Genomic DNA, 26516 nt, shown 5'->3' on the forward strand with positions numbered 1-26516 from the left:
CAAAAACATATACTTTTATTCACAGGATAAAACAGTTGTTTTGTATCACTAATTGTCCAGTGCGATTACAGCATACAATATTATTGTCACTGCTACATTTCTGTGATGCTACCAGAAATGATTTCCACTACTAATTAATTACCGTTGAGCTCAAAGGTTATATTAATAAACGGTTAACGAATGTGTATTTATGACGACGATTTGTGAGACTGGTAAACTTACCTTTGTTCGTACGATGGTCTTTCGTTCTACACGGTGCATTTCAAGATCCTGTACCCATCCGTCGGTAAACTGTACCTGGGCTTGTTGCAGTGACCTGAAGTTACTAAACTTCATGAGTGTATGCACTCACTCCAAGAGCTGTATAATTATAAATCTGAGCGTGGTGAAAGTTGGGCAGCACGCTAACGTCTTTTGTCCCTCTGTGTGCTCGTAAGGGTCTAACCCTTTCACACCTTTGGTTTTTTCCTCGAATCTTTTCTTTGTCTTTTCGTCGAGTCTGTCTTTGTACGGACCGGCATTGTTCTCCTTTTGTTTTGTACATTCCTTTTTTGTGCGGCAAAGAAAAAACAAGAAAGTATTGGAACCGGAGAATGAACGTTTTGCGGTGCTGCAAATGCTTGCATTTGATGCGGTACTTGGATTGTTTTGCCACGAGTTCCCGGCATGCAATGCGTGAAAAACACGTGATTGCTAAACAAGGGGGCGGGTGCATTCGGCCTCCTCGGCTGTAATTGGTCCAGCCCAGAGTCGATCATGACCAATTGGCCAATCCAACACCTTTCATTATATATACCCTTCCTAAAAAATAAATTAATTAATTAATTAAAAAAAAATCCATCGGCCCATAAAAACAAAAAATCGCCAGCGGCCCACCGGGCAAATGCCCGGTATGCCCGATGGCCAGTCCAGCTATGACTCGAGCCGTTCTTCCACAGATTATCTCACAGGAACAGAATGGATTTATCAAAGGCCGTCAGTTGTTCTTTAGCACACGTACAGTGCTAAGTACAATTTTTTCTGCTCATTGTCCCTCGTCTCCTGAGGTGATCATTTCTCTAGATGCAGAGAAGGCCTTTGATCGGGTTGAATGGGATTATCTTTTTGCTGTACTGACTAGGTTTGGGTTTGGAGAAAGGTTTGTGTCTTGGATCAAACTTCTTTATACATCCCCTCAGGCTTGTGTCATCACCAACTCCAACTCAGTTCCATCTGATTATTTCCCACTATGCCGTGGCACTCGACGGGGGTGTCCTCTTTCTCCCCTTCTCTTTGCTTTAGCCATAGAACCTCTTTCTGTTGCTCTGAAATCCCTCCCTTCCTTTCATGGAATTATCTGAACTTAAGGTATCCCTGTACGCAGATGACCTTCTTTTGTATGTAGCTGACCCCATATGTAGTCTTCCTCCAATTATATCTGTCTTGGGAAAATTCAGCTCTTTTTCTGGCTATAAAATTTATTTGCTCAAGAGTGAATGTTACCCTGTAAACTCTTTGGCGTTAACACTTGAGCAGTCTGACATTCCTTTTAAGCTCAGCCCCTCAGGGTTTAGGTACTTGGGAATTAATATTACACGAACTTTGCCTTTACTGTTTTCTGAGAATTTTGCCCCCCTGGTCTCACAATTTGCATTAGATTTCCAGAGGTGGAACTCCCTCCCACTGTCACTAATTGGCAGGATTAATATTATCAAAATGAATGTGCTACCCAGATTTCTCTTTCTATAGCAGTGTATCCCCCTATTTCTGCCCAAACAGTTTTTTAAGTCCCTGGACCAAATGGTTTCTTCTTTTTGTGGAAAGGAAGAGTCCCTAGACTGAGGCTCTCTTTATTACAACAGTTTACCTCTAATGGGGGTCTTTCCCTACCAAATTTTTTAATGTACTACTGGTCTTCGCATATTCATAATCTGACCTACTGGCTAAATTCACCTAACCTGATTTGGTGTAAACTTGAAATTCAGTCAATTTTTCCATATTTTTCACTTGCCTCCCTTATCTATTCATCACTGCCTGTTAAAACATCTTCTGTTGCTTCAAATCCCGTAGTGCTCTCTACACTTAAGATATGGTTTCAGTTCAGGTCGCATTTTAAATTCATATCCCCCTCTACCAGATTACCATTGTGAAGGAATCATGCATTTTCCCCTGCCACTACCAACGCCGCCTATTTGATGTGGCACGAAAGAGGCATAAAAACCATGAGAGCCCTTTACAAAGATGATGTCTTTCTTAGTTTCTCAGAGCTATCCTCAAAATTTAACCTACCTCCTTCTCACTTGTTTCTCTATTTGCAAATTAGACACTGTGTCTCATCACTGTTTCCAAATTTCCCTATTCTCCCTGCTGATCCTCCATTGGGTTGACCTTCTGCTTTTTAGGCCTAATCAAAAATCACCTCTATCAAATATATATTGTATGCTTATGGCGACCGAATCTGACTCATCAGGTAAAATCAGAACCGCATGGGAGCGTGAATTAGGTGTTGAACTGTTTGAATCATGGTGGGATAAGGTGAATCTTATCATGTACATTGTGTGTTAGGCTACAGCTTATACAGTTTAAAGTAATAAACAGAGTCCATTTCTCAAAATCCCGTTTATCTAAAATTTTCCTTCAATTATAGACCAATGTGACAGATGTCACACCTCCCCTTGCAATCTAAGCCATATGTTTTTTTTTCTGTTCGAGTTTGAACAAATTTTGGAGTGATTTCTTTTCTGTACTTTCGGAGGGTTTTGGAATTCAGATCCGAGAAGACCCTCTGATTGCTATTTTTGGAGTTCCAAAGACCCCTCTTAATTTAACTCCCCAGCAAAATGAGATCTTGGCCTTTTGTTCCCTTATTGCTAGATGCTGTATTTTTTTTTTTGGAAATCTCCCACGCCTCCATCTGCATTGCAATGGCCTAATACTGTCCGGACATTCTTGAGGGTGGAGAAGATCTCACTCACAGTGAAAGGTAGTTCTGCAAAATTTATCCACAAGTTGACACCCTTTGTGGAATATCTCAGATCTTTTCCTTAGTACAATGCAATTTACCCACCCTACGACTAGATTGAAAAGAATTTGAAATTTACTCCTTTTTTTAAGGTAGGCATAGGATTTAAGCACCCCCCTCCCCTTTTATTATTTTATTTTTATTTTTTTAATTATATTTTTAATGTTGTTTATATAGTGTTAAATTTTAATTTTTTATTTATTTTTTTATTTTACTTTATTTTATTTATCCATCCATCCATCCATCCTCATCCGCTTTGTCCGGGGCCGGGTCGCGGGGGCAGCAGCCTAAGCAAAGAGGCCCAGACCTCCCTCTCCCCAGCCACCTCCTCCAGCTTATCCGGGGGAATACCAAGGCGTTCCCAGGCCAGCCGAGAGATATAATCCAGCGTGTCCTGGGTCTGCCCCGGGGCCTCCTCCCGGTGGGACATGCCTGGAACACCTCACCCAGGAGGCGCCCAGGGGGCATCCTTGTCAGATGCCCGAACCACCTCAGCTGGCTCCTTTCGATGTGGAGCAGCAGCTGCTCTACTCTGAGCCCCTCCCGGATGGCCGAGCTTCTCACCCTATCTCTAAGGGAGAGGCCAGCCACCCTTCGGAGGAAGCTCATTTCTGCCGCTTGTATCCGCGATCTCGTTCTTTCGGTCACTACCCACAGCTCGTGGCCATAGGTGAGGGTAGGGACGTAGATCGACCGGTAAATTGAGAGCTTCGCTTTTACACTCAGCTCCCTCTTCACCACGACGGACCGGTGCAGCGTCCGCATTACTGCAGCTGCAGCCCCAATCCGTCTGTCGATCTCCGGCTCCCTTCTCCCATCACTCGCGAACAAGACCCCAAGATACTTGAACTCCTCCACTTGGGGCAGGAACTCATCCCCGACCCGGAGTGGGCACTCCACCCTTTTCCGGCTGAGAACCATGGCCTCAGATTTGGAGGTGCTGATCCTCATTCCCGCTGCTTCACACTCGGCTGCGAACCGTTCCAGTGCGAGCTGGAGGCCCTCACCCGATGAAGCCAACAGAACCACATCATCTGCAAAGATCAGAGATGAGATTCTGAGGCCACCAAAGCGAAAGCCCTCCGCCACTTGGCTGCGCTTAGAAATCCTGTCCATAAAAATTATGAACAGAACCGGAGACAAAGGGCAGCCCTGGCGGAGCCCATCACCCACCAGGAACGAGTCCGACTTATTGCCAGCAATGCGAACCAAGCTCTTGCAACGGTTGTATAGGGATCGAATGGCCCGTAGCAATGGGCCAGACACCCCATACTCCCGCAACACCTCCCACAGGACACCCCGAGGGACACGGTCGAATGCCTTCTCCAAGTCCACAAAACACATGTAGACTGGTTGGGCAAACTCCCATGAACCCTCAAGTATCCTGGAGAGGATAAAGAGCTGGTCCAGTGTTCCGCGACCAGGACGAAAACCGCATTGTTCCTCCTGTATCCGAGGTTCGACTAACGGACGAACTCTCCTTTCCAGCACCCTGGCATAGACTTTCCCAGGGAGGCTGAGGAGTGTGATCCCCCTGTAGTTGGAACACACCCTCCGGTCCCCTTTCTTAAAGATGGGGACCACCATTTATTTTATTTATTTATTTAATATTTAATTTTTTTTCTTTTCTCCTTTTTTTTCTTTCCTCAATTTCCTGTTCTTCTGTTGGTATGATGTTTTTTTGTATTTTAATTTCTCTTTTGTTTAACAAGAAAAAGTTAAAATGATTGGGAAAGAAATGTTTGAGAAAATATGTCATGTAAGATGCATACAATACAATGTATATAAGTTTCTATAATCTCTTGATAAAAAAAAAAAAAGATCAAGGTGAAGTATTCACAGTTTGATTTATGGCTGCTGCTAGCAGGGACAAATGGTGCGATGCACAAATGTATATAACTTCACGTTTCCTGACCAGCGGGACCACAATCACAGTTAATCCTGGAAAATGCAGCAAAAGAGCTGTCAGGAGATGTAGTGTGAAAGAGACAGGCATCCTGAAGGGATCAGCTGTTACACATACACACACACATAGAGCATTTTGGCTGATGGACATGTGGTTTCAACACTGGCATGGCTGTCAGGACGCAGAGAGTTTTAGCTGGAGGCGAGAGAGAGAGCTGTGCAGCTTTGTTCTGCTTTTTGGCACAATTTTCAACTTGTGTGATTTGAAACAATGTCAAAGGAAGCGTAGTAATTTTTGCTTTTTGTCATACATCCCACTACAGCTTACACAGTGACAGTGTGTGTCTCCTCTGAAACTTACAGCACTTTCCACACCTGTATCTTCTATAATTAAGAGGAGAAGAGGGTCAAGAAGAGTACCAGCATATAACTCAATCGATTATTGATCAATGACCCTTTGATTATTCATGGTTTATATTTAACAGGCAAACATTTTATCCATTATGCAGTACTAGAGCTGGGCGATATGAGATTTTTTCATATCACGATATGTTTTTTTCATTTCAGGCGATAACGATATCTATCACGATATAAGCCAAATAACTATATTTGTAAGATTTAAATGTGCCGTTGCTCACAAGTAAAATGTGAAATAATCAGCAGCTTGTTTTTAAATAATTATTTCCCATAATAAGTTCAACAGGGTAGATGTACTTAAGGAGCATGAGACTTTTTCAGATAAATAAAGGCAAATATTGCAAACTACACAAAAGGCAGCCGCTAAAGCGTTTAAGTTTCAAAATAGAACAAATGAAACAGACTAAATTGTCAATTCCACTTAGAAACAAAGTATTAATTCTAAAAATAAATCTTAGTTTGTTTTACAGAAGAACAGACACAATTGACTAACTTTTGTCAATATCAAATAAACTGAGAACTAAAAGGAAATTCTCAATCTCTCCTTGTTGTATAGCTGAGCTTTTCAAACAGTTTTAACAGTTACTTTAGTCTGACAAAAGCTGAATGACGAATTAGCGCTTCCAGTCAGAGACTGAGGCTACGTCCACACATACACGGGTATTTTTGAAAACGGAGATTTTCGGTTTTCGTTTTAAAAAATAATCCCGTCCACACATGAAGGCAGAAATGAAGGAAAACGCTGCTATGAACATGCCAAAGCAGCAGGTGGCGCTAGATTCCTAACCGTGCAGAAATGTTGGCCAATCAGAAGTCTAGAAGCCTCGGTGGGAAAAAGTAAACAAAGCTGCGGCATAGAAGCAGAACCGAGTCGTATGTGTGGATGGACAGTAACTGTGTGTATATGTAAGCATTTAAACACTGCAGAGAGTAGAATTAACAGTAACAGTATTGTAGAAATTCATTTCACCGAAACAATAACGTGGCGCACAGTGTGACGCATGCACCAGTTTATTGTATTTCCAGACTTGCTTTCGGCACAATTTACAGTGCACGCTACTCTGTTTTTTGTCAGACTTGAAATAGCCGAAATACCTTCACACTACGGAACTTCTATGGCTCTTCCGTTCGACAATCTCTCCGGCATTGGAACCATCATCTGTTTTCTCTTCGGTCACGCTCGGTTGATTTTTCTAGTCGGCACACTCATTTCCTCCATTATGCGCTGGCTCCATTACCCGCTGGCTGCTTCCCAAACAAACACACGTGCGGCTTGGCACTTGTGCTGTACGTAACAAGTCACGCGACTTGACGCTGCGGCTGTGATTGGTTCGGCTCTGCGCTACTTAATTTGGATCGGCTGACCTTTTTTTTTTTTTTTTTTAAGAGGACAAGAGCGGCGAGGTCTATCGCGATAGCTTAATTTCTCTATCGAGTAAAAGTTATATCGCGATACATATCGTTATCGTTCTATCACCCAGCTCTATGTAGTACTCTTCAAAAGTCTCACGCTAGTCTTGATTTTTTTTATATTTTGCTGGGAAAATGTGAAATATGTGCAGCGATTTATTGAAACATGCACAAACATAGATGGGTGATTTTTTTTAAGAAGCAGCAATTCTAAAAAGTTTAAAAGTCAATATTTAGTATGAGCACCTTTATACCTTAACACTTTCTTAGGCATGCTAGCTGTAAGTAGTTTCTCCAGAGTGGAAAGTCTCTGAAAGTCTTCAGACTTCAGAAAGTTGGAAAACTATTGCTTAAGTCCATTTTAAAAGATTACAAAAGACTCTGGCTCCCTGGAAGCAAAACGTAAAAAAATAATGTCTGACTCAAAACTTTTGCACAAAACTGTATCTCTTCCTGGTTTATGTGAACCTGATGCACACTGGCGTGCACAGATAGAGACGAGGTGGTGCTGAAGCACTTGCCCTTTTGCCCTCAGTCCAAAAAAGTGCCCTTTTGAAAGACGTGATTTTTTTTTTTTTTAAAGCTGCGCGATTTAAAAAGGTGTGAAAATAATGGCTTGATTTGTGCCCCTTCTTCAAAGACACCCGAACCCTGTCGCTTTTTCACTGTCACCGTGTCACGTGAACACGCTTGCAGTTCATTTGTTGTGAGGCGTGTAGCAGCGGCATGACACAGGACTACTTGGAGTAGGCATAGTAGGCTAACTATAGCGACTGGGAGCCACGGCGGACAACACGGCAGCTCTTTCCCTTCCCAACCAGTCAGGTAACCCATGAATCGAGTGAAATTATTCTGTTTGCCCTCTAAGACCAACCTGCAATTGTTTTGTTGTGAAGTAGCCTGTCAGAAACTGCACATGACAAACTTTGCCAGCTTACCCCTCCATCCATCCATATGGATAAACAAAAAAACGACACATTTAAAATGTAACCTAAACCATTTAGGCAACCCCACTCTCCATCAATTCCGACCTTTTTGCATACACTATTGAAAATATCACGTTATGCTATAGGCTAAGGCTACATGCCGTTAGGCAGAGGGCTCTTTTGAGCCCATTTTTCGTTACAAATTTTAGGATGATCTCACGGAAATCTGTGAATAAATACAAAGTTTTCAAACTGAAGTCAGTGACGGGAAGACATCACACTTTTTAGAGATGGAACTGCAGAAAAACCTAAAACCTTGACATGATTATGAATAATAGAATTATGGACGTTTCTCCGTTTTTGTGGATTAGCCTTTCCATAACTAACGTCAACTACTGTCCTACTTTGGTAAGATTGAAATTAATGTCTTTGACTGTCTTTAGTAGGTGTCTCCTGTGAGAAAGTTAGAACACCGTCCAACTGTCTAAAGATGCAGTCTTTAGCCTAACTGGTTGTTACTGACTCAGCGATGCTCGCAGACATTTACGCACTGTGTTGTGACCTGATTGTGACAGAACAGTGACGTTGTTATTGGTAGTTTGAAGGGTACGGTGTTGGGGGTGTTAAAAGTTTTGAGAAGCACTGGTTAGACATGTTAATTTTTTTTGGTGTAACATATTGGCAACATTAACACATTAATTTGCTAAAGGAAAAATGGGCAGTTCCCAATTGCCTGTGAAAACGACCATTCTGCCCTGTTCTTGTAATGACCACAGTCAGTCTTATTCGTTCTCATACATTTTGGTCTATTTATTTACTAATTTCAGCAAGCATAATGCCTAGGAAAGAGAGGCTGAGAAAGGAGAAAATAAAAGTCAAATTGCATTTAACCTGTGCGATTTTTTTATTATACAAAGAAAAGGTTTTCCACATATGCAAAAAGTGCCCTTTTTTCCCCCTGGAGCACTTGCCCCCCAAAATGTCTGTGCACGCCACTGCTGATGCACGAACCTTTAAGAAATCAAGCAAACGTCCTGCTGCTGTTAGGATGGCAGAAACATCAAAATTAGCTAAATGTTGCACTTTAACTTGAGAAACCAAAAACAGATTTAACAAAACGAAAGAGAACAACTTTGTGGTAATTGCTAAGAAGCTTGTTTCTGGGATGAAGGATTAATTACCAGCTTCTAGAGGGACTAATGAATCCTTGGAGGATCAACACGCTGATAACCACAAGCACTAATAACACGGGCAGTGCGAATAAAGTCTTTTTTTTTTGCTTACATGAGCTAAAACAGTTGGACACTAAACAGAATAAGAACCTTAGCAATCCAAAAACATCTGCAATACTGGGCTACTTTACTTACACCAAAACAATACACCAAAAACAATGACAAACCATCCGGGAACATCCCTTTTCTGAGTGGTTTCTGTCGTGTATCAGAACTGCTTACAGAACAAAATGACTTTGTATCCATCAGATGTTAGTGACAATGGTATCTGCCTGTGCAGCTTCCCTTTAAAAACATCTGGAAACTATTGTAATAATAGTCAAAAGATCTTTATCGATATATACCAAGGTGTCAAAACTTTTCATTAAATCTACAAGAGATGTCTCCAAATGTCATCTTTATGGGGGAAAAAGTTGACCATGCTATTCTCAACTCTGGTACATCTTGTTCTCTCTCCAAAGGTGTCAAATAGTGCTGCTTTATCACAGCAGTATGAAACACATACGAAAGTCATCCTTTAGTCTGTCTGTGTCAGCACTGGATGCACAGACACTCCTATTTAACAGAACAACAGAATCTACCTATGGTTAGGTTTAGGTGGTTTGGTTAAAAATTCAACTTTTCATTGTTTTTTTACAAAAACAAAGAAAAAAGAAAAGGAAAAAAAGCCAAATTGTCAAATGCCCCGAACCAAATGCCCAAAAGTGACGAGCTGAGACTGGGCTCAGTATCTAGCATGCTACTGGGATCTAATTAAAGAACAACAATGAATGACAAAGTCAGCTGCCACTGACTGTGTGATATATTTTGCACGGCTACCCACAGCGAGCTGTTATTCTTATCAATTTTTGTCACATATGAGATAAAAGGTTTGAAGTCAGCGCCAGTTTCAGCTGCGGACCTGTCGCTATAATTAATATTAGCTCCTATCAGCGCCTCACAGGACGCTCAAGGACAGAGAAACAGTTCACAGACAATCACACTTTGTTATTCCTCCCACAGTTCAATATGATAAGCACTCATAGGGATTTACTTGTATAATTTGTAGATTTGACACACCTCTTTCTTCTCTTTTTCATTTTTGCCTCCCTTTTTGCTTTTCTATGCTCCTCTAATCATCCCAGCATCACTTGAGTGATTTAAATAGCGGCTTTTGCTACCTTTGAAAAGACCCACCCGTCAAACCCCCATGAAGGCTCCTTAGAAGAGATTTATTTTATTATTTAAATTATGCCATTTAGCAGTGATCTAGGGGAATATGAAAGTACAGTAGTTGTGAGGCTTGTTTAGCTTTTTTAGGAGACATGTAACAAAAAAAATAATAAATTATGAACCTCAGTTTTCTTTTAGATCACCAGTTATGCTGAAATCAGTACCAATTAGTACAACATCTTCACCACCTACTCTTACATCAGCAACTTTTTAAGTAATTACGACACCGAGCGCGCTTCCAGCCACATACTTTTAAGGAGCGCTGTCAGCATGTGCATAACACTGACTGATATGGACAATGCAAAGAGCAGCAACAAAAACAGCAACCACAAAACGCAGCCCACGTCTCCATAATTGGAGGTCTGACTGTGCTTCCTTAACTATGTCAAGTTTTCAAGCTGTATCCTTCTTCCTTTGCTTAATAGCACCTGACTGGAGATTTAGTGCCACCAGCTGTTTATCTCAGTCAGCTATTACTGATATTTGCATAATGGTTGTAAATGAGAACAGACATTAAACTGCATTGTTTTGGCAGTTTTGGGGAATTTGCTCAAACTTTGCACAATATTTGAATGGAAAACTCGCTGTTTATTCTGCTTTTATCGCATCACATCATATCCCCCTCCATGTTTCCACCCAGTTATGTCTGTTAGTCCTCAGCTGGCTTCAGTTGACTTTTACCCTCTGCTTGAAGTACTCGTTGTGTATCTGCGGGTTTTTTGGCGATCTTCTGGAGACAAGTAACTAGTCTGTTCGGACAGTTTACGGGCTGTGTTAGTTAAAGTCAGCTGTGACTGTGTTTCAGGTTAGAGTGAGTCTCAGGAAATGAGCGTTAGTCATGGCGACGTCCTCTAAAATGATGTTAAACAGGAGTGAGTGTGTGTGTGTGGATGTCTTTTAAAGTGTTCCAAATTGAATGATGGCACTATAGAGTCGAGGACACGATTACCATAGCAACAAGCATAGATAATGCATTGGTTAGGGCTGTTGAGTGTTTGTTGTTTGGTGGTTTTGGAGCGGGACCAGCAGGCAAAGAATTCCTTCCTTTATTCATTATCATCTTTCTCGTTTCACAGCTCCTCCGTAGAACGCCACAACACATGGGCACTCTTTTTTTCCTTTTACAGAAGTTGCTAATCCGGCCTTTCACAACACTGTGCAAGCTCTCAGCAGGCAATGTACAGTAACTGAGCTGACACCAACCCTCTTCTGCCAAATTAGCAGTGTGTGAATTAGCTCATGCAAAAGCTTGCCCAGTTTTCACAAAGCCTTCATGTCTTTTTCATTGCAACACATGTTGAAAGGTCATCGGGAATTAGCTTTTTTTCCTGCCAAGTTTTTCAAATTATTTTTCTTGTGCCACATATGGCCCAATCACATTTAAACCAGTGGCAGTTTTTTAGACGAACAGTCTCTTCTTCTTTCTACCAACATAAATGTGAATGTCGAACCCTTTTACTTCATACTATTAAGCAGAAACACTGATAAATAAGCAGCTTTCTGTGAGCGTGTAATTTTTCTTGTTACGAATATTTGCCAGTTTATCTGAATTTCCTGTTTCCACTCCACTGGTTTGCTGCGTGTCAGTTACTCATCCCTGGCATTGGCTATAACCCATTAAACTCCTTGTATGATGGACACATTAGACATTCAAACCCACACATTCATAGCAAAATAAAAAATACAATGAACAGTGAGCTAGGACAATTTGGTATTGTGACTGTCATACAGTCATGTGAAAAATTAAGCACACCTCGTGATTCAGTAACTCTAAGAACCAAATATAAACAGTAATAAGGTGAAGTAATTGTTTTCTGTGTGACTTAATCATACTCACATTGTTATGGAGGGATTTTGTCCCACTCTTCTTTACAGAGTTGAGGTTCACTGAGATATTCATGTATGCACAGCATTTCAGTCAGGCTGAGGTCGGAACTTTGAACTTTAGGCCGTTGCAATGCTGCGATTAGTTTTTCTGTTTTAGATTTGCTGCTGTGCTTGTTGCATGAAGCATTCTGGGCCTCACTCACATTTGACTCTAGAATACATTTGTATACAGTAGTAGTTGCAAAACAATCCTCAGACATGTGCTGTGCATTACTGCTAAAGATCTCCAGCCTGGTCTCATCCGTCCGAAGGACTTCGTTCTAGAAGTTGTGCAACCCTATTCGATTTTGGAGGGAAGTAGATTTTTCAGTGTACAGAGTATTTGTAGTTCCTCTGACCTTGGAGTGAATTTGCTGGGCCGTCCACTCCTGGGAAGATCGTAGCTCTGTTAACACACACCAAAATGCTCTAGACCAGCAAACTGCCATAACTTCTGCTTTTATAGAGGTGCTCACACTTGATGATGATCAGTTAATCAAGTGCATTTTATTAGCACTGCTAATAAAATATTAGCAGTTGCTGTGGAGGTTGTAAAGATGTACTCAGTTTTCACAGGACTGCAAAGAGTCCTGAGATAACTCTTTTTCACATGACTGTATGTGTGTGTGTGTGTGTGTGTGTGTGTGTGTGTGTGTGTGTGTGTGTGTGTGTGTGTGTGTGTGTGTGTGTGTGTGTGTGTGTGTGTGTCCTCAAATACATCTGTCAAAGCACAGGGTGGACATTGGTTCAGCACGAGGTGAGACACAGTGTTAACATGAAGCCCGGGCAACTCCTTCGACATCCTGAGAGCGATTGGTGCATTGAGGTGGTAGCACGCTTGGTAAAACACAGTGTAAAGTGGCATCCTGTTCCCTGTGTGTACTCAGTGACCTGAGAATGCAGGGACAGCTGCTGTTAAAAGACCACATAGAGCTAGAGTCACTTCAGGTAAATACTACCTCGCTTTTCATGATCCCACCTCTGTTACACGTGTTCTTTTAGGAGAATACAGAATACTCTTCAAAAAGTGAGGCCTAAGGACAGATAAGTCATAGAGATTCAAAGTGAATCCAAGACTTCCAGGCTCTCTGTCAGAAGGAGGAAAACCTTGGAACTCAGCCTTTATCAACAGCATGTTGCTTTGATCACGTCACAAATTTAGATCTGTGCGGCATTTCCAAAAGAAAACAATCTAACACTGTTGTTTGTTCAGTATCTCTGTCCTCCCGCCACGCTGCCGCTCGTCAGAAGAGCTTCTCTGAGCAAAAGGCGGTAGCTTGTTTAGATTCCGCATTTCTGCAATAACAGCAGGGCAGAGAAGACTCAGCAGTGCAGAAGCTTTTTCAAAAGACAGGCAGATTACTTCACGATATCAGTTCTCTTCGGGAGAGGTGCTGATGTTCCATGCTCGTGATGTGACCATTCAACTTAGGGTGTTAAAGTCATGAATGTTTCTAATAGCAGCTTCTGCAGTGGAGGCTTATTTGCCAGATAGTGTTGACTTTGCCTCTCTATGCTCCTCTGAGCCAATCCGTAGCCCCACGGTAGCTTCACAAGTAAAAGTCACATATGTCTCTGAAATGACTGCACAAAGGAATAGGAGGGTGCCCAACAGATGCCGTGCACTGTGACAAAAGTAAAACTCAAAGCTGGTCCTTGCCTCCCTGGAGCCCTAAGCCAAATTCTGCTGAGGGAGCCTCCTACTAGACCCGTGAGTCCTGTAAACCATTTGCCATTACCTCACAGTCACACCTGACACCCCTGCTGTTCCCACAACAACGCCACCCCCCTCCTTTAAAACAGTTTTCTCCATCTGTTGGTGTAGAACAAAGTCGACCTAAACAGAATGAGATTTATATAAACAAACATTTAGAATCCTAAGATGATTGAATATCAGCATTAGCATGCAGTAATGGGAAATTAAAGCTTTGGCTGAGCTGCATGGCAATTGGCAAATACAAGTTAATCTGCTAGAGCTGAAGCTGTAATGGGTCTGTGTTAGTACTGATGCTGAAGCTGGATCTGTGCTTGTAATACAGAATTTCCTGTACTAATAAACTTAAGTATATACACAGCTAATTATTATTAATTTTAGCCAAATCAACCTGCCTCTTTTTTAACATCAAATTCATCTTATATGATTGCTTATCATACACTAATTAGGCATTACACTTTGACCCATCAAGGCATGGACTCCACTAGACTCCTGAAGGTGTGCTGTGATCTGGTACCAAGATGTTAGCTACAGATCCTTTAAGTCCTGTAAGTTGTGAGGTGGGGACTCCATGGATCAGCACATCCCACAGATGCCTGATTGGATGGAGATCTGGGAAATTGCCTCAAACTCATTGCTGTTCTCTTAAACCATTCCTGAACTATTTTTATGCATTCAGGTACCAGGTGTTCCCCAGGTAGGTGATGCACATTCACCCAGCTATCCACGTAAAAGAAAGCAGGATCAAACCAAGCCACCTCCTTCCATTGCTCTGTGGCTCAGTCCTGAAGCTCACATGCCCATTGTTGGTAATTCTGAATTGGACTGCACGGGCACCCCAACAGGTCTGAGGCTATGCAGCTCCTTATCTGCTCTCTGACAACTTTAAATGAGAACCAGCATCAACCATGCGAGCTACAGTAATTTGTCTGTTAGATCGGAGCACACGGGCCAGCCTTCACTCACCACATGCATCGATGAACCTTGGCTTCCTATTACCCTGTTGCTGATTCACCTCTGTTTCTTCCTTGGACCACTTTTGATACTGACCATTGCAGATTGACCCAGTCTAACCATCATAATTTGGTCCTTGTCAAACTCAATCAAATCCTCACACTCACCCATTTTCACTGCTTTTAACACATCAACTTTGAGGATGAAATGTTCACCTGCACCCACCCACTAACAGGTGCCACGAAGAAGAGATATTCAGTGTTAGTCACGTCACCTGCCAGTGGACATAATGCTATACCTGACATTTCACAATATGTTTTAACAAAAGCGTACCTTTCTTTTCACAACCACATTCACATTTATTTCTTTTAAATCAAAAGTTACAAATCTCTCCTACTTTTTTATATTTATATTTATATGGTCCTGGGTCTGTGACTCTGTGTTTATGTATTTAGACTCTTTAGATTCTGATTTATTTTATATTTATTTTATATTCCTGGTTCTGGTTCTTTTAGTTGTGTTTCTGCTTTGTGTAATATTGTGTTTTCTCGTCTTCATTTTGTCATCTAATCATCTAATGTCATCCATGCCTGTGTCCCACATTTAGTCAGCCTTGTCTTTATGTTTATCTCTTGTCTCCATGTTTAGAGTTCCTTTTCTGTCTCCAAAGTCAGTCATGTTCCCGTGTCTGAAATCATTCAAAAATGATTCCAATGATTTCTACTCAGTCAGACTTGCATACGGCACGACGACAACATATTCCATCAGCTAATGAATTAATAAGGCAAGTATTGATGCACTTCTGTACAAGTCCTAACTGAATATGACAACAATTAGATTACTGCTATCACTACAAACCCTCTCTAAATTTTCACCTGTCCAAGATTCAACTTCAACCTTAAAAACAATGAGCCAAAAACTGAAGTTCCCCAAATACCAGCTTGAGGATAGCTATGAAAGCAAGTAAATCCCAACAGAATAGAAATAATTCTGTTCACAGTCTTGTAGGGGCAAAAAAAGTTTTGATCTCTATGACTAGTAATGACATATTTATTGGTGTACTTCCCTCATTCCCTTGGTTCTTGTAATAAAAGTCAAACATTTTGCTTTTTGCAGTAAATTACTTCTAACAGTAAATTACAACCTTCCCATCACATCTTGGTTTAGCATCAGCGGATCACTCCCGAGCTCGAGCCTCTCATCCAAATATCATCGTATTTAGCTTCAAAATGAGCACAAAAGGCAGCGGCTTCAAAACAGTTGACATCACAGTGGTTACGTCGATCTTTTACAAAGGCGGACATGCCCAGTGGGTGCGCTGTACAAAACAAACAGAAGCCGCATTGTGCTAGTTTGATCGTTTTTTGACTCTTTTTTTTCACCACAATTCACAAAGACGTTTATGATTATTTATTTTGTGGTTCGAGGCACAAAACAAATAACTTTGTATTTAAAGGGAATAAACACTGCAGGCCTGTGCTGCAGCGGCAGCAGAGTGTGTGTGTATTATTGTGCTGTGAGGAGCACATACACACACGCACAGGTGCACGCAGAGAATGAAACACCTCTCCTGTTGTCATGCTTTCACCTACACTGCAGTGCCAGAGCAGATGGTGTGCGCAACCCCGGGTTCACTTCCTGAAACGAAAAAAAGCAGAGAGAGAGATGGGAAAGAGTGGTAGAGATGGACAGTGTGGGACTATCTCCTCCCATACTGTCCATCAGCATTACTGTCAGGAGAAGACAATGCTGCGTGGAACGATTAGCACTCGCGCTGGTATCGTCTCTCCGTCTCTTTTCGTTTCCATCTCTCTCCTCTTTTCTCTCCATTTTTCTGCTCATTGTTTCTGTGCAGCAGTGAGAAGAAACTCTAGCCTGTCCTCGTCTATTGTCACAAGTCATGTTTTCACCACCGTCTGTCAACTGAAAGCTTGAAGACAAACTGACAGGATGACTGTGCTGGCATATGGCTCACTCTCCTGTACAGGGAGCCATGTTTAAGGGAGTGTGTGCAGATGTGTACAGAGCTCCATTTAAAGTTGAACTGGAAAAACTAAATTGTTAAGCTGTTATATATATTATATATACACAGACACACTCTGCCTGAACTGTGGGCATATTTGTGCTGACATAAGCACGACTAAAGCTGTAACATCCTGGCACACACACAACACTACTCTCATGGCATCACTGTAGCCAACTGTCTGCTTGTTGCTTGTTTTCTTCCCACATCAGCAGCAGAAGAACGTTAACAGTAAACCCACAACAGTAAGCTCTCCACATCACCTCAACATGTTGGGATTTTCTTTTTTAGTTTACTTCATTTGATGATCAGTAAGGAATGACTGCAATTCATTTGCAGTGCTTGTAATTACTGACATCACAGTAATGTCAGCGCTATTGCCAACCACGTCTGTTTTCAAGGCGGCTCAATCAATACTCGTTTGACCCCCACTGTGAGGTGAATCGCTGATCTTCCCAAAGCTTACTGCGAGCGTCTAAATTCACATCATCAAAGCGCTGACGCGGCACTATGGTAAACAACGCTGGGATGATCTCTGTGGCGGTTTATGACTGTAAAGTTTAAGTGGGATAATGTTTTTAGACTCCTTTGGCTCTTCATGTTAATAACACAGTTTCCTTGCCAAGTGTAGCTCTGCAAATTTGACTTCAGGTGCGTCACAGGTGTTCATCACAGGGTGACGTATCACCTGTCTCTAGTTACTGGTCATGCAGTATCACGACCCACTTACATAACCCGGCGTCTAGACAAGTTCATATTCCAGTGAGTATGTAATGAAGCTCTTAGCCTGAAAAGTTTTACAATTTTCCAAGCCAACATATCCAGGATAAAGAATGACGATTAATAGACTAGAGGATAAATCATCACATCGCTATTCCGAACATCATTAAGCATTAGAGAATATTTAGTACAGCCACTATGTTTTGTTGATAATCAGTTTGTGTGTTCTCTGCAGCTCTGGCCAATAAAAAAGGAGTGAGGAAGACTTCAGTTACTTTTCAATGTGCAAAGCAAACGCACCCATGTCACAAGTAATCAACAAGGCATCCAGACGCCCTCACAGTAAACTGTAACTCTGAGCTGTCAACTGATGTTTGCTGAAGTTGAATAAAATCACTCATACTAACAATGGTTCAATACCTTCACACTTTCCATCCGAAAAAATGAAAAGAAATAAATGAAGAAGAAAAAAAAACTTGCACTTTTGCTCAAAGTTGGAAGTGGAAAAATGTTTTTCTCCATCGATTACCATTTTCATCACCATCAGAGCATGAAAAGTAGCCACATTTGCAGATTTTTGATTTGGCTTCAGCTGCCACACACTTACCAGCTGCAGCAAAATCGCTGCCAGATCGAGTTTCTGCTTTGGCACATGTTGACTTTTATAAAAACAGCTTTATTTAATAGAACGCAGTGCATCACCGTCTCATCGCTACGCGCACAGAAACCAGCAGTCATTTCAGACCCTCTGACACGTGCTTTTCAGCTCGATTTCGCCGTCATCCGCAGAGATTCGGAAATGAAGCGATGCCACCATATTTTACATAAGATTCGAAGCTCCGGGCGATGAGAGTCAAACACACAAGTCAGCTGAGCAGCAATACTGCTGAGGTCAAATCCAACTCAGACGCTCTGCCCACACTGCAGAGCTGTCTCTGCACACCACAGAGAGGCCGAGAGAAGAGGAGACAGAAAAGTGTTTAGGTGTGTGGGAGAGAGGCAGGAGCAAGAAGACTCTGCTTCCATTCATGGCTTTCTGAGACATGAGAATTTCAGCATTTGAGAGGAAGACGGAGAGGTTTAAAGATGTGTGCGAGACGATGTGTGAGACATAAAGAAAGTGTAAATGAACTGTAAGGAGCGAGGCAGTCAGAGCAACGGACAGAACAGGCAATGAACCCGAGGGAGCTGTCGGTAATCTCCCGGCACGTAGACGACGGCGTTTATATTTACGAGTCCCGTCAGGCTGAGCAGCTTCTGCACGACTTAATGATCAGTCTGGAGTCTGCAGATCACAATTTTTAAAAGTGTAGCGCAAGCTCACAGCAAATATAACACAGGTTTGGCAGAAGGTGCTTCCGATTAAAGGCAGAGAAAGTCACTACAGATATAGATAACAATCATTTTTGTTGTTGTTGTTTTTTAAATAAGAGCTGATGCATCTAAAGAGTCTTTATCTGAAAACTTTGGGTCCCTATTTTGGAGAAAAAAAACATTTGCTAAAAACACATGATCAAATGTCACGTCAACACTGAAACTGATTAAAGAATATAGACACATCTCCACTGATATGAGGGCATTTTTGTAGGTAAGTATAACAGAAAAATATTGGGATACGGTAAATGAGATGGACACACAAGAAAACAAAGTATTGGTGCCCCTCGCTTTAGTGCACTGCACATTATTCACACATACTCTAACACACCTGTACTTCATGCCAGTGTGTTTTCCCGTCGACTCCTTGAGTGAGATGTGGCGTGGCGTGAAGGAGCCGAAGCTTCGCGCGATGATGGCCACGGTACGGAACTTGGCCCTGGCCTGGTTGACCACATTGGGGCTGGTGGCGCTCTGCTTGCTGTGGTCCCCATTGCCCCTCTTCAGGTTGTGGTCCGTACAGGCGATGGACACCTGCATGGCTGGGCTTCAGTCGGGGGAGCGAAGAGGAAAACTACAGACGGGACAAGGAGTGAGGAGGGGAAAGGAGCCTCTGTTTGACTCTTCAGCTCAGTCTCTGTTCGGGTTCTCCTCGTCTCTCGCTTTTATTTTCCTCGTAAATGGACTTCAGTCTTCAGTCGCTCTCTCGCAAATGCTCCCTCTCCATGTGCACCACTTTGTTCTGTGAAGCAAGATAAACCGGCAAGAAGAAAAAAGGAAGAAAGAAAAGCTTTTCCTCTTTTTTTTTTCCTTCTGTGCTCAAATCAAGTGTCCCATTTTAAGTATTTCCTTTCAGAGGAGAGTCAGCAGAACAGGTCAGTCATCAAAAGCTAGAGAAGAACAAAGACTCCTCAGTTCTGTGAGGGATCCCCAATCTATTTCCCCCGCTGGTTTTTCCTTCTCCTGTATCTTGCCTCTGATGCAGAGCCGGGGGATTTTTGTTTTTCCTAACAGGGTTTCAGCTGCAGAATGACAATAAGTGGAGGTGGAGAGGGTGCAGCAGGATGGCAGAGGAGCGAAAGAGAAACAAGAGAGATGGAGATGCGACCCAGGCGCTGCGCTCTCCCTGGTCTGACTGTGGGAAGAGAGAGCGAGCGATAGCATGTGCGAGAAAGCGTGAGGGAGGAGGAGGAGGAGGAGGGGACAGGGTCAGGAAAGGGATAAGGAGACAGGGCAGCAAGGACAGACAAAACAAAGCAGAGGAGTCACTCTCAGGTGCTGTCACTGTGCCCCATCGCACTTTTTGGCCATCAGCACCCCCCACCCCCCTGCGTCTCCTCACTTCTTCTCCTCGGTGGTCCTTTGTTAATGCGTGTTACTAATGTGCCCGTGCCCCAGTTTCCCCCTCTCTTTTCTCCCCCCACTCTTCCGACTCCCTCGTTAACTGATGTTTGTTCTCAGTTTTTGGACGCTCTGCTCGTTTTGAGCTCCTCCGGCTTCTCTTTATTTTTATTTTTTTGTTGTTTTTTCTCAGCAGGGAAGCCACATTTACCAAAAGCGCACCTTCAGGGGAACTGAAAGAGATGTGGTGCAGCAGACAGCCTCTCTCTCTCACTCACTCCCACTCGCTCTCGGTTGCGCTCTCTCTCTAGCTCCCACTCTACCTGTCTCACTCACCGTCTCTCACTGCTGCTCACCTGTCACACACTTCTAAGGTTCCTTCCTGCACCTTTAATGTCAGTGCAGCAAAGCTATTATTCCCTCTCTAACACTCTAGCCACGATCCTCTCTGAGCCATTTCATTTTTTTTCTTTTCCTCTCTTTTTTGTCTTTTACTACATCCGTTTTTTTTTACTTATTTGTCTCAAAGGCTTTCAGTGTTGGGTACAACTAGCACTAGTTGTACCCAACACTGGGTAAAAGGGTGAGATATCCTATCACCAAGCCACATCCTGAAACCAGAATGAATGAGAAATTTTGGCTTATAAAGCTTGTAACTAGAAAATTAAATGGATGTTGCAGCATACATAAAAAATGTGCAAGTCAGGATTATACAGTATTTGCTGACATAAAGTAACAGTTTTCCGAAATCCCCTAGCACATGATCCATCGAACTGAAAAGGCAGCTACAAATCAAAGAGAATGAGAAGAGGATGGATGAATGAAATGAGGGAGGTGTGGAGAAACTGGGATCAGGAGAAAGAAAATGACCGCAAAGGAGCAGGCTGAGGCTAAACAAAGCTGAGAAGAGACAGAATTTATAAATCTTTGTGTGTTTGATCGCAGCACATCCAATTGTGTGTGTGTGACTGTGTGTGTGTGTGTGTGTGTTGTAAGGTGTTATTGTTGTGTGCTTGTCAGTAATTCGATGAGGGGTATCAAACAGAGGTAAATGGAGCATTCTGCTCCAGACTGTCTTTTGTGTGTGTGTGTGTGTGTGTGTGTGTGTGTGTGTGTGTGTGTGTGTGTGTGTGTGTGTGTAAATATCACATTGTTGTTTTTTACAAATACATACAGTGCATAAGTACATACATTTCAAATTTCAAGTATTTATTAGATTTTGCATTTTATAACAACAAATACAAAAATACAACAACCAAAAGCAAGAAGCAAACAAACAAAAAAGAAGAAGAAAAACAAAACGAAACAAAAACAGTGAGGTTTCAACATCTGTTGCATTAAGTCAGGTAGACATGTTGGTTCAAAAACTGTCCCATTGTTTCACCGAAGCTTCTGTCAGATGATTTAACTTTCCCAACATCTAAGTACATACATTTTATACTGAAACCTGAATCCTGTTGTGTCATAAAACACCCAGCTCAAACAAATTGGCAGTTCACTTCGCAGAAAAATCAGAAAATACATTAAGTTTCGCATCCACACATCCACGCAAACAACACTGTCAGGATTTGAACATCAATTACAATTACAACACTCTGGGTTTGATTTAATGGTGAGTAATGACGGGTATTTTAAAACTTCAGGGGCAGTTAAACGACGTATCACTTCTGGCTCTCTCTTTGGGTCAAGGTAAACTGAAAATGCTCTAGCAGTCAGCCCACAGGAGTTTTTGCAGCTGTGTCCCATGAAGGCACATACATTACTGATCTATGTGAAATATTTAGGGCCGTCCAACTAACTTAAGAACTGCCAGATTACAATATCAGGACTGTGGACTAAAATATCTTGTGAGCTTAAAATGTGGCCCTGTTTCTATGATCCATTAATTAGTTTGCACATTTTGAGCCTTTTTTCTCTGTTTATTGTCTCTGCTTTGTTTTTGTTTTCCCTGCAGCTGCCCCATAAGCAGCAAGTGATGACACATCCATAACTCTGAGCGCAAGACGGTGTCCTACTTTTGCACAGGTGTGTGTGTGTGTGTGTGTGTGTGTGTGTGTGTGTGTGTGTGTGTGTGTGTGTGTGTGTGTGTGTGTGTGTGTGTGTGGGAGGGTGCACGCATGTTGTATTTATGCTGGGTCATAAGCTTTGTCAGCAAAAGCCCACACACTACATAGTGAAATCCTCATGAGATACCTCAAGCTACGAATGAGTGTTTATGTAGATTAGAAGTGGGAATCACTGGCAATCTCTCAGTTTTGTTATGTTGTATCTGTGGAGAACAGCATCCCTGCTATATTGTCTGTACTCTGGAAATTTGTCATTTCTCAAAATAGCGCAAATCTTTAGAAATTATACACCCGAGTTAGTTGAAGGTTTAGAAACTGCTACACTTTTTGTCTTTGCTAAAGATGGATTTCAGTGTTTTGCTCGGCAAAGACTGATGTGTTAGTAATGGCTGATGTTAGTAATCCAAACCACAAATCAACTTCTATCAATTCAAATTTATTGGTCAGTTTAGAGGAATTTTATATTCACTGACTCGTTTTAACCCGCACAAGTCAATTCTACTTTTCAAAAAATGATACATTTTTAGAATTTATCAAATGTAAATGAAAATGTATACAGCTAAGGACTCTCAGCATTTAGGGCTGGACTATGACAAAAAATCGGCCCGGGCATTTTGACTAGAGACCGGCCCACCAAGTATTACAGGAAAAGCCATAAAGACGCTGTTGTGACAGTGATGTACAGTCTTGTTGGTATATGTATGATTTCTATAGATTTTACATCAGATAAAAACTTTGGTTATAAGATTCAGATAATTATTTATTAAAAGCTAGACATTTGAAATGAGAATAAGAAAGAAAAGTATTTCTTTGTGCCCCCGTTTCCCTGTTAATGCCCCACCTGGCCCCCCTGGCAAAACTTTGCTAGACCCACCTCTGCACAGTTATCAGCTGTCAGCTACTTAGAAAAGCATCCTGGTGTTATTTGTCTCTCAGAAACAGTTTATAAATTCAACTCATTCATGTCACCTAAAAGGTGAACCTGTTTCTCCATCACCTGTCCAGCTCTGATGATTCAGTAAGGACATCTCCTCCTGTCACCAGATAACCAAACCGATATCATGACCAGCAGCTTTTACAGCTGTCTCAGGTCTCTCCTCCCCCTGCCTCCCCTTCCCTCATCCACCTGCTGGCCTCTGTGGAAGCTCTGCCATAGCCACCACCAGCATCTGGCCAATTCACCACCTTTCATTGTTTATACCATCACAAAAAATAAAAATCATCGGCCCATAAAAGCGAAAAATCACCATCGGCCCACCGGGCAAATTAAGAAATGTCCAAGTTGTTTTTAGCGATGTGTCTTGTGTGCAAAATTATGCGGTGATGTGGAAAAATTGATTATTCATTAATATGATGCAGCATGTGTTTGGGTTATTTTGAAGCGCAGTATTACACACCGCTGTCACAGCCAACAATTCTGCGTGATGTATTTTCTACCTAGAGCATCTATTCATGTGATTTTTGGTTAAAAGTCGCTCACATATAATTTCTAATAGTAGATTACGAACAAATTATACTTCCAAAAAATCAGACTTGGCTTTTAATTTCTCGCAGCGTCAGCAGAAAATGTTTGATTTGCTTATTTCATTCTTTGTTTTGCATTAAATATGTTGTGTATAAAATCTTAGTATGACAAAATCAATTTCTTTCTCAGAAACAAGTAAAAAATGTTAGAGAGCTGTTAAAATTAATGAACTACAGCACATCGTTCTCTGTTTGTGTTGTACATACTGCATAATTACAACTTTGTTTGCCGTTTTGCTCTGAGAGCGATGATGTAAGTCAACAGCATCAGGGACGTTTGTCCTTACGACAATAAAAGCTACTCGTTTCCTGTCAATCTGACGAGCTGCACTGATAAAAGCTATTTTGGAGAAAGGTATATATAATCTATGCAAATCATATAAAATTTACTCTATTATTGCACTCAGCCAAGGAATTATAAAGTAATGGGTTTATTATACCCTTTTCTTAAGAGTAACAACATTACATTAAAAAATGCAGTAAAATATACCCCCAAACCGTGAGTCTTATGTTGCGCATGCGCCAGACCGCGCTTTTTGACTGAGTGGGACTGCAAGAAAATTCTGGGTCTTTTTTTCGGCTTCCATCGAACCCGATCGAACCACAGAAGTGAAGGTAAGCTATTTACACAGGGTGAATAATATATAATAGCGCATGCAAATGGTAATTTTTGAAGTGATGAGCTATTACACTTTACTTGTATTGCTTAGGTCTGTGTAATGCACCATTACTTGAAATGAAACTTTGAATCTGTTGCTGTCTGTTAACCGTCTAGACAACTGCCGGTAAGTTGCAATGAAATGTGTTCGTGGTGCGCTTTTTATCAGTCAGCATGCATGACCAGTCCCGGACTGGTAATCGGAACACTGAGGTCGTGTCCAAATTCATGGGCTGAATCCTCCTGAGGACCCGGCCTTCGCGAGCTATGTGGGCCGGGTCCTCAGAAGGTCGGGTAGGCCGGATGTAAACCTACGTTTAACCTGAGTAGCGAAAGACAGCGGTGATCTGAAAATGATGTGCCGGGAGTTGTGCCGTTCTCGAGCTCCCGGCTAGCTATCGAGCTGTTGGGTAACAGACGTCTCCGAAAACGTCGAAGCACTTTTGCGAATATGTGATATCTTGATAAACCGAGCAGATATTTGAAGTTTACACACCCACATTCTCGCCTGAAAATATGTTAAAAGTTTATGATATGACCCAGAAAGAATAATAAGAGTAATTTTAAAACTTAGTAGTGGCTGCCATTGCCGGAAACTGGAGTTTGGCTGGGCCGCGCTATGAATTCTGGGATATGGTGGGCCATGAAGGACACACCCGACCCATCCTTCAAATCCTTCGGGGAAAAGGAGGACGCATTGGTCAGCCTTCGGCGCGTCGCTGTGACGTAATCGGTCTACAAATGCGTCCCCGGGAGGATGCAGCCCATGAATTTGGACACCCCCAATAATTACAATCGCGGTCTTTGCAAACTACTTTCCTGCCTTGATGGAAAAGAAAATGGATGTCAGACGATTTTTAATTATTCTTTTTTTTGAGAAATGAGAGCGGCAATCCTTAAGTTGTGGTGGCTCTGTTTCTGGGTCAACACATAAAGCAGGTAAACAAACTTAAATCCGGTAGCCTATGTCTTTGAGATTCTATGAACACTGGTAAATGGACTGATTCTTATGTAGCGCTTTTCTACTCTCCCGGAGTACTCAAAACGCTCTATACAACATGCCTCATTGCCATCAAACACGACTGTTGGGCAGATTATTCCCAACAGTCGTGTTTTAAAACTCTTAAAAAACAGCTGTTGCATCCGTCTGCTTCTCCCCATTGATCTTCACTTTAGCTCATCATCCCGGAGAGCTCACTGAAAGCTTTCTCCCAGCTGTAACTGGCGGCTTTGTTTTAGCAGCACCAGAACTTTCTGAAAAAGCTCTGAAGCATGTTTGCTTGAATTTAAAAATGTGCGCGGCAGTAGTCGCTTGTTCTGTCATGCAGATACCGCTTTGCTCCCGTATCTGCTTCATAATCCGCTCAGCTGTTCGCACTGCGGGGAAACACTGGGACACAGCAGCATCATGAACTCCAGCTGTAGGGAGATTTTTCAGCAGCAAAACAAATAAAGCCAACGCGAAACGTTCAGTAAAAAACAAAGACTGCTCTGAGAGTTTGAATTATTAACTGTATTTATTGATGTGTGCTTAAAGAGTATCTTACTCATCAGTAAGTAGGGGCAGGTCCCGCCTTCCTCACCTCTGATTGGATAGAAAGTCTCTCCTACTTACTGATGATTAAGATACTCGCTCACGGGGCGGGGCAAGTGTGTCTGAGAGAGGGAGGGTGTCTCATGAAACCATCAGTGTTGCCAACGGTCTCTGACAGAAAGTAGCTGAAGTTCCCCAGGGTGTCACACCAAAATAAAAGCCTGAAATGTTGTCCCAGTCCAGGCCTGTGCATGATTGTCTGACTGCTTGTTTTAAGTTTAAAAATTAGTCAATGCTAGCTTTTTCTAAAATATTGAAATGGCAGATGTTAAAAAATAAAACAAAGTACTGCTGTATCCCACTAGTATGTGTGAAAATACCCACTGTTGCTGCACCTAAGTTTTGGGGTTTTTTTGGGGGGTTTTTTTTTAATTGTGGGATCAAGTAAAATATTTTTGAATTGATTTAATATTGTATTGGGTAGTGTTAGAACATCAGTGCTTAATAATTGTTTTCATAATCATACGTCCCCAATTATTCAGCGGGCCACATATAGCAACCTGGTTCTTTTAAACACCTGGGGTCCAAATTAATTTTGAATATTATATGTCTGGGCTATAATTTGGAGAAATACGGCAT

The 26516-nt window shown here is 42.0% G+C and overlaps 1 protein-coding gene across 4 annotated transcripts in view; it reads right to left on the reverse strand.

Moving 5' to 3' along the window:
* The window catches only part of kcnab1a (potassium voltage-gated channel subfamily A regulatory beta subunit 1a), a 136500-nt gene that overhangs the window by 65505 nt on the left and 44479 nt on the right, over positions 1-26516 (reverse strand). Inside the window, exon 1 of one of the 4 annotated variants that reach the window (XM_004561357.4) lies at positions 19086-19979. The exons of 2 other annotated variants lie outside the window; for them this stretch is intronic. In XM_004561357.4, the coding sequence (XP_004561414.1) occupies positions 19086-19294 (209 nt within the window). In that variant the 5' untranslated portion in view covers positions 19295-19979. Of the gene's footprint in view, positions 1-17987; positions 18067-19085; positions 19980-26516 lie in introns of those variants that run through there. One more of the 4 variants, XM_076892279.1, reaches the window with a different exon arrangement.

Source organism: Maylandia zebra, linkage group LG14 (assembly GCF_041146795.1).
Source record: "Maylandia zebra isolate NMK-2024a linkage group LG14, Mzebra_GT3a, whole genome shotgun sequence".
Classification (NCBI taxonomy): Eukaryota; Metazoa; Chordata; class Actinopteri; order Cichliformes; family Cichlidae; genus Maylandia; species Maylandia zebra.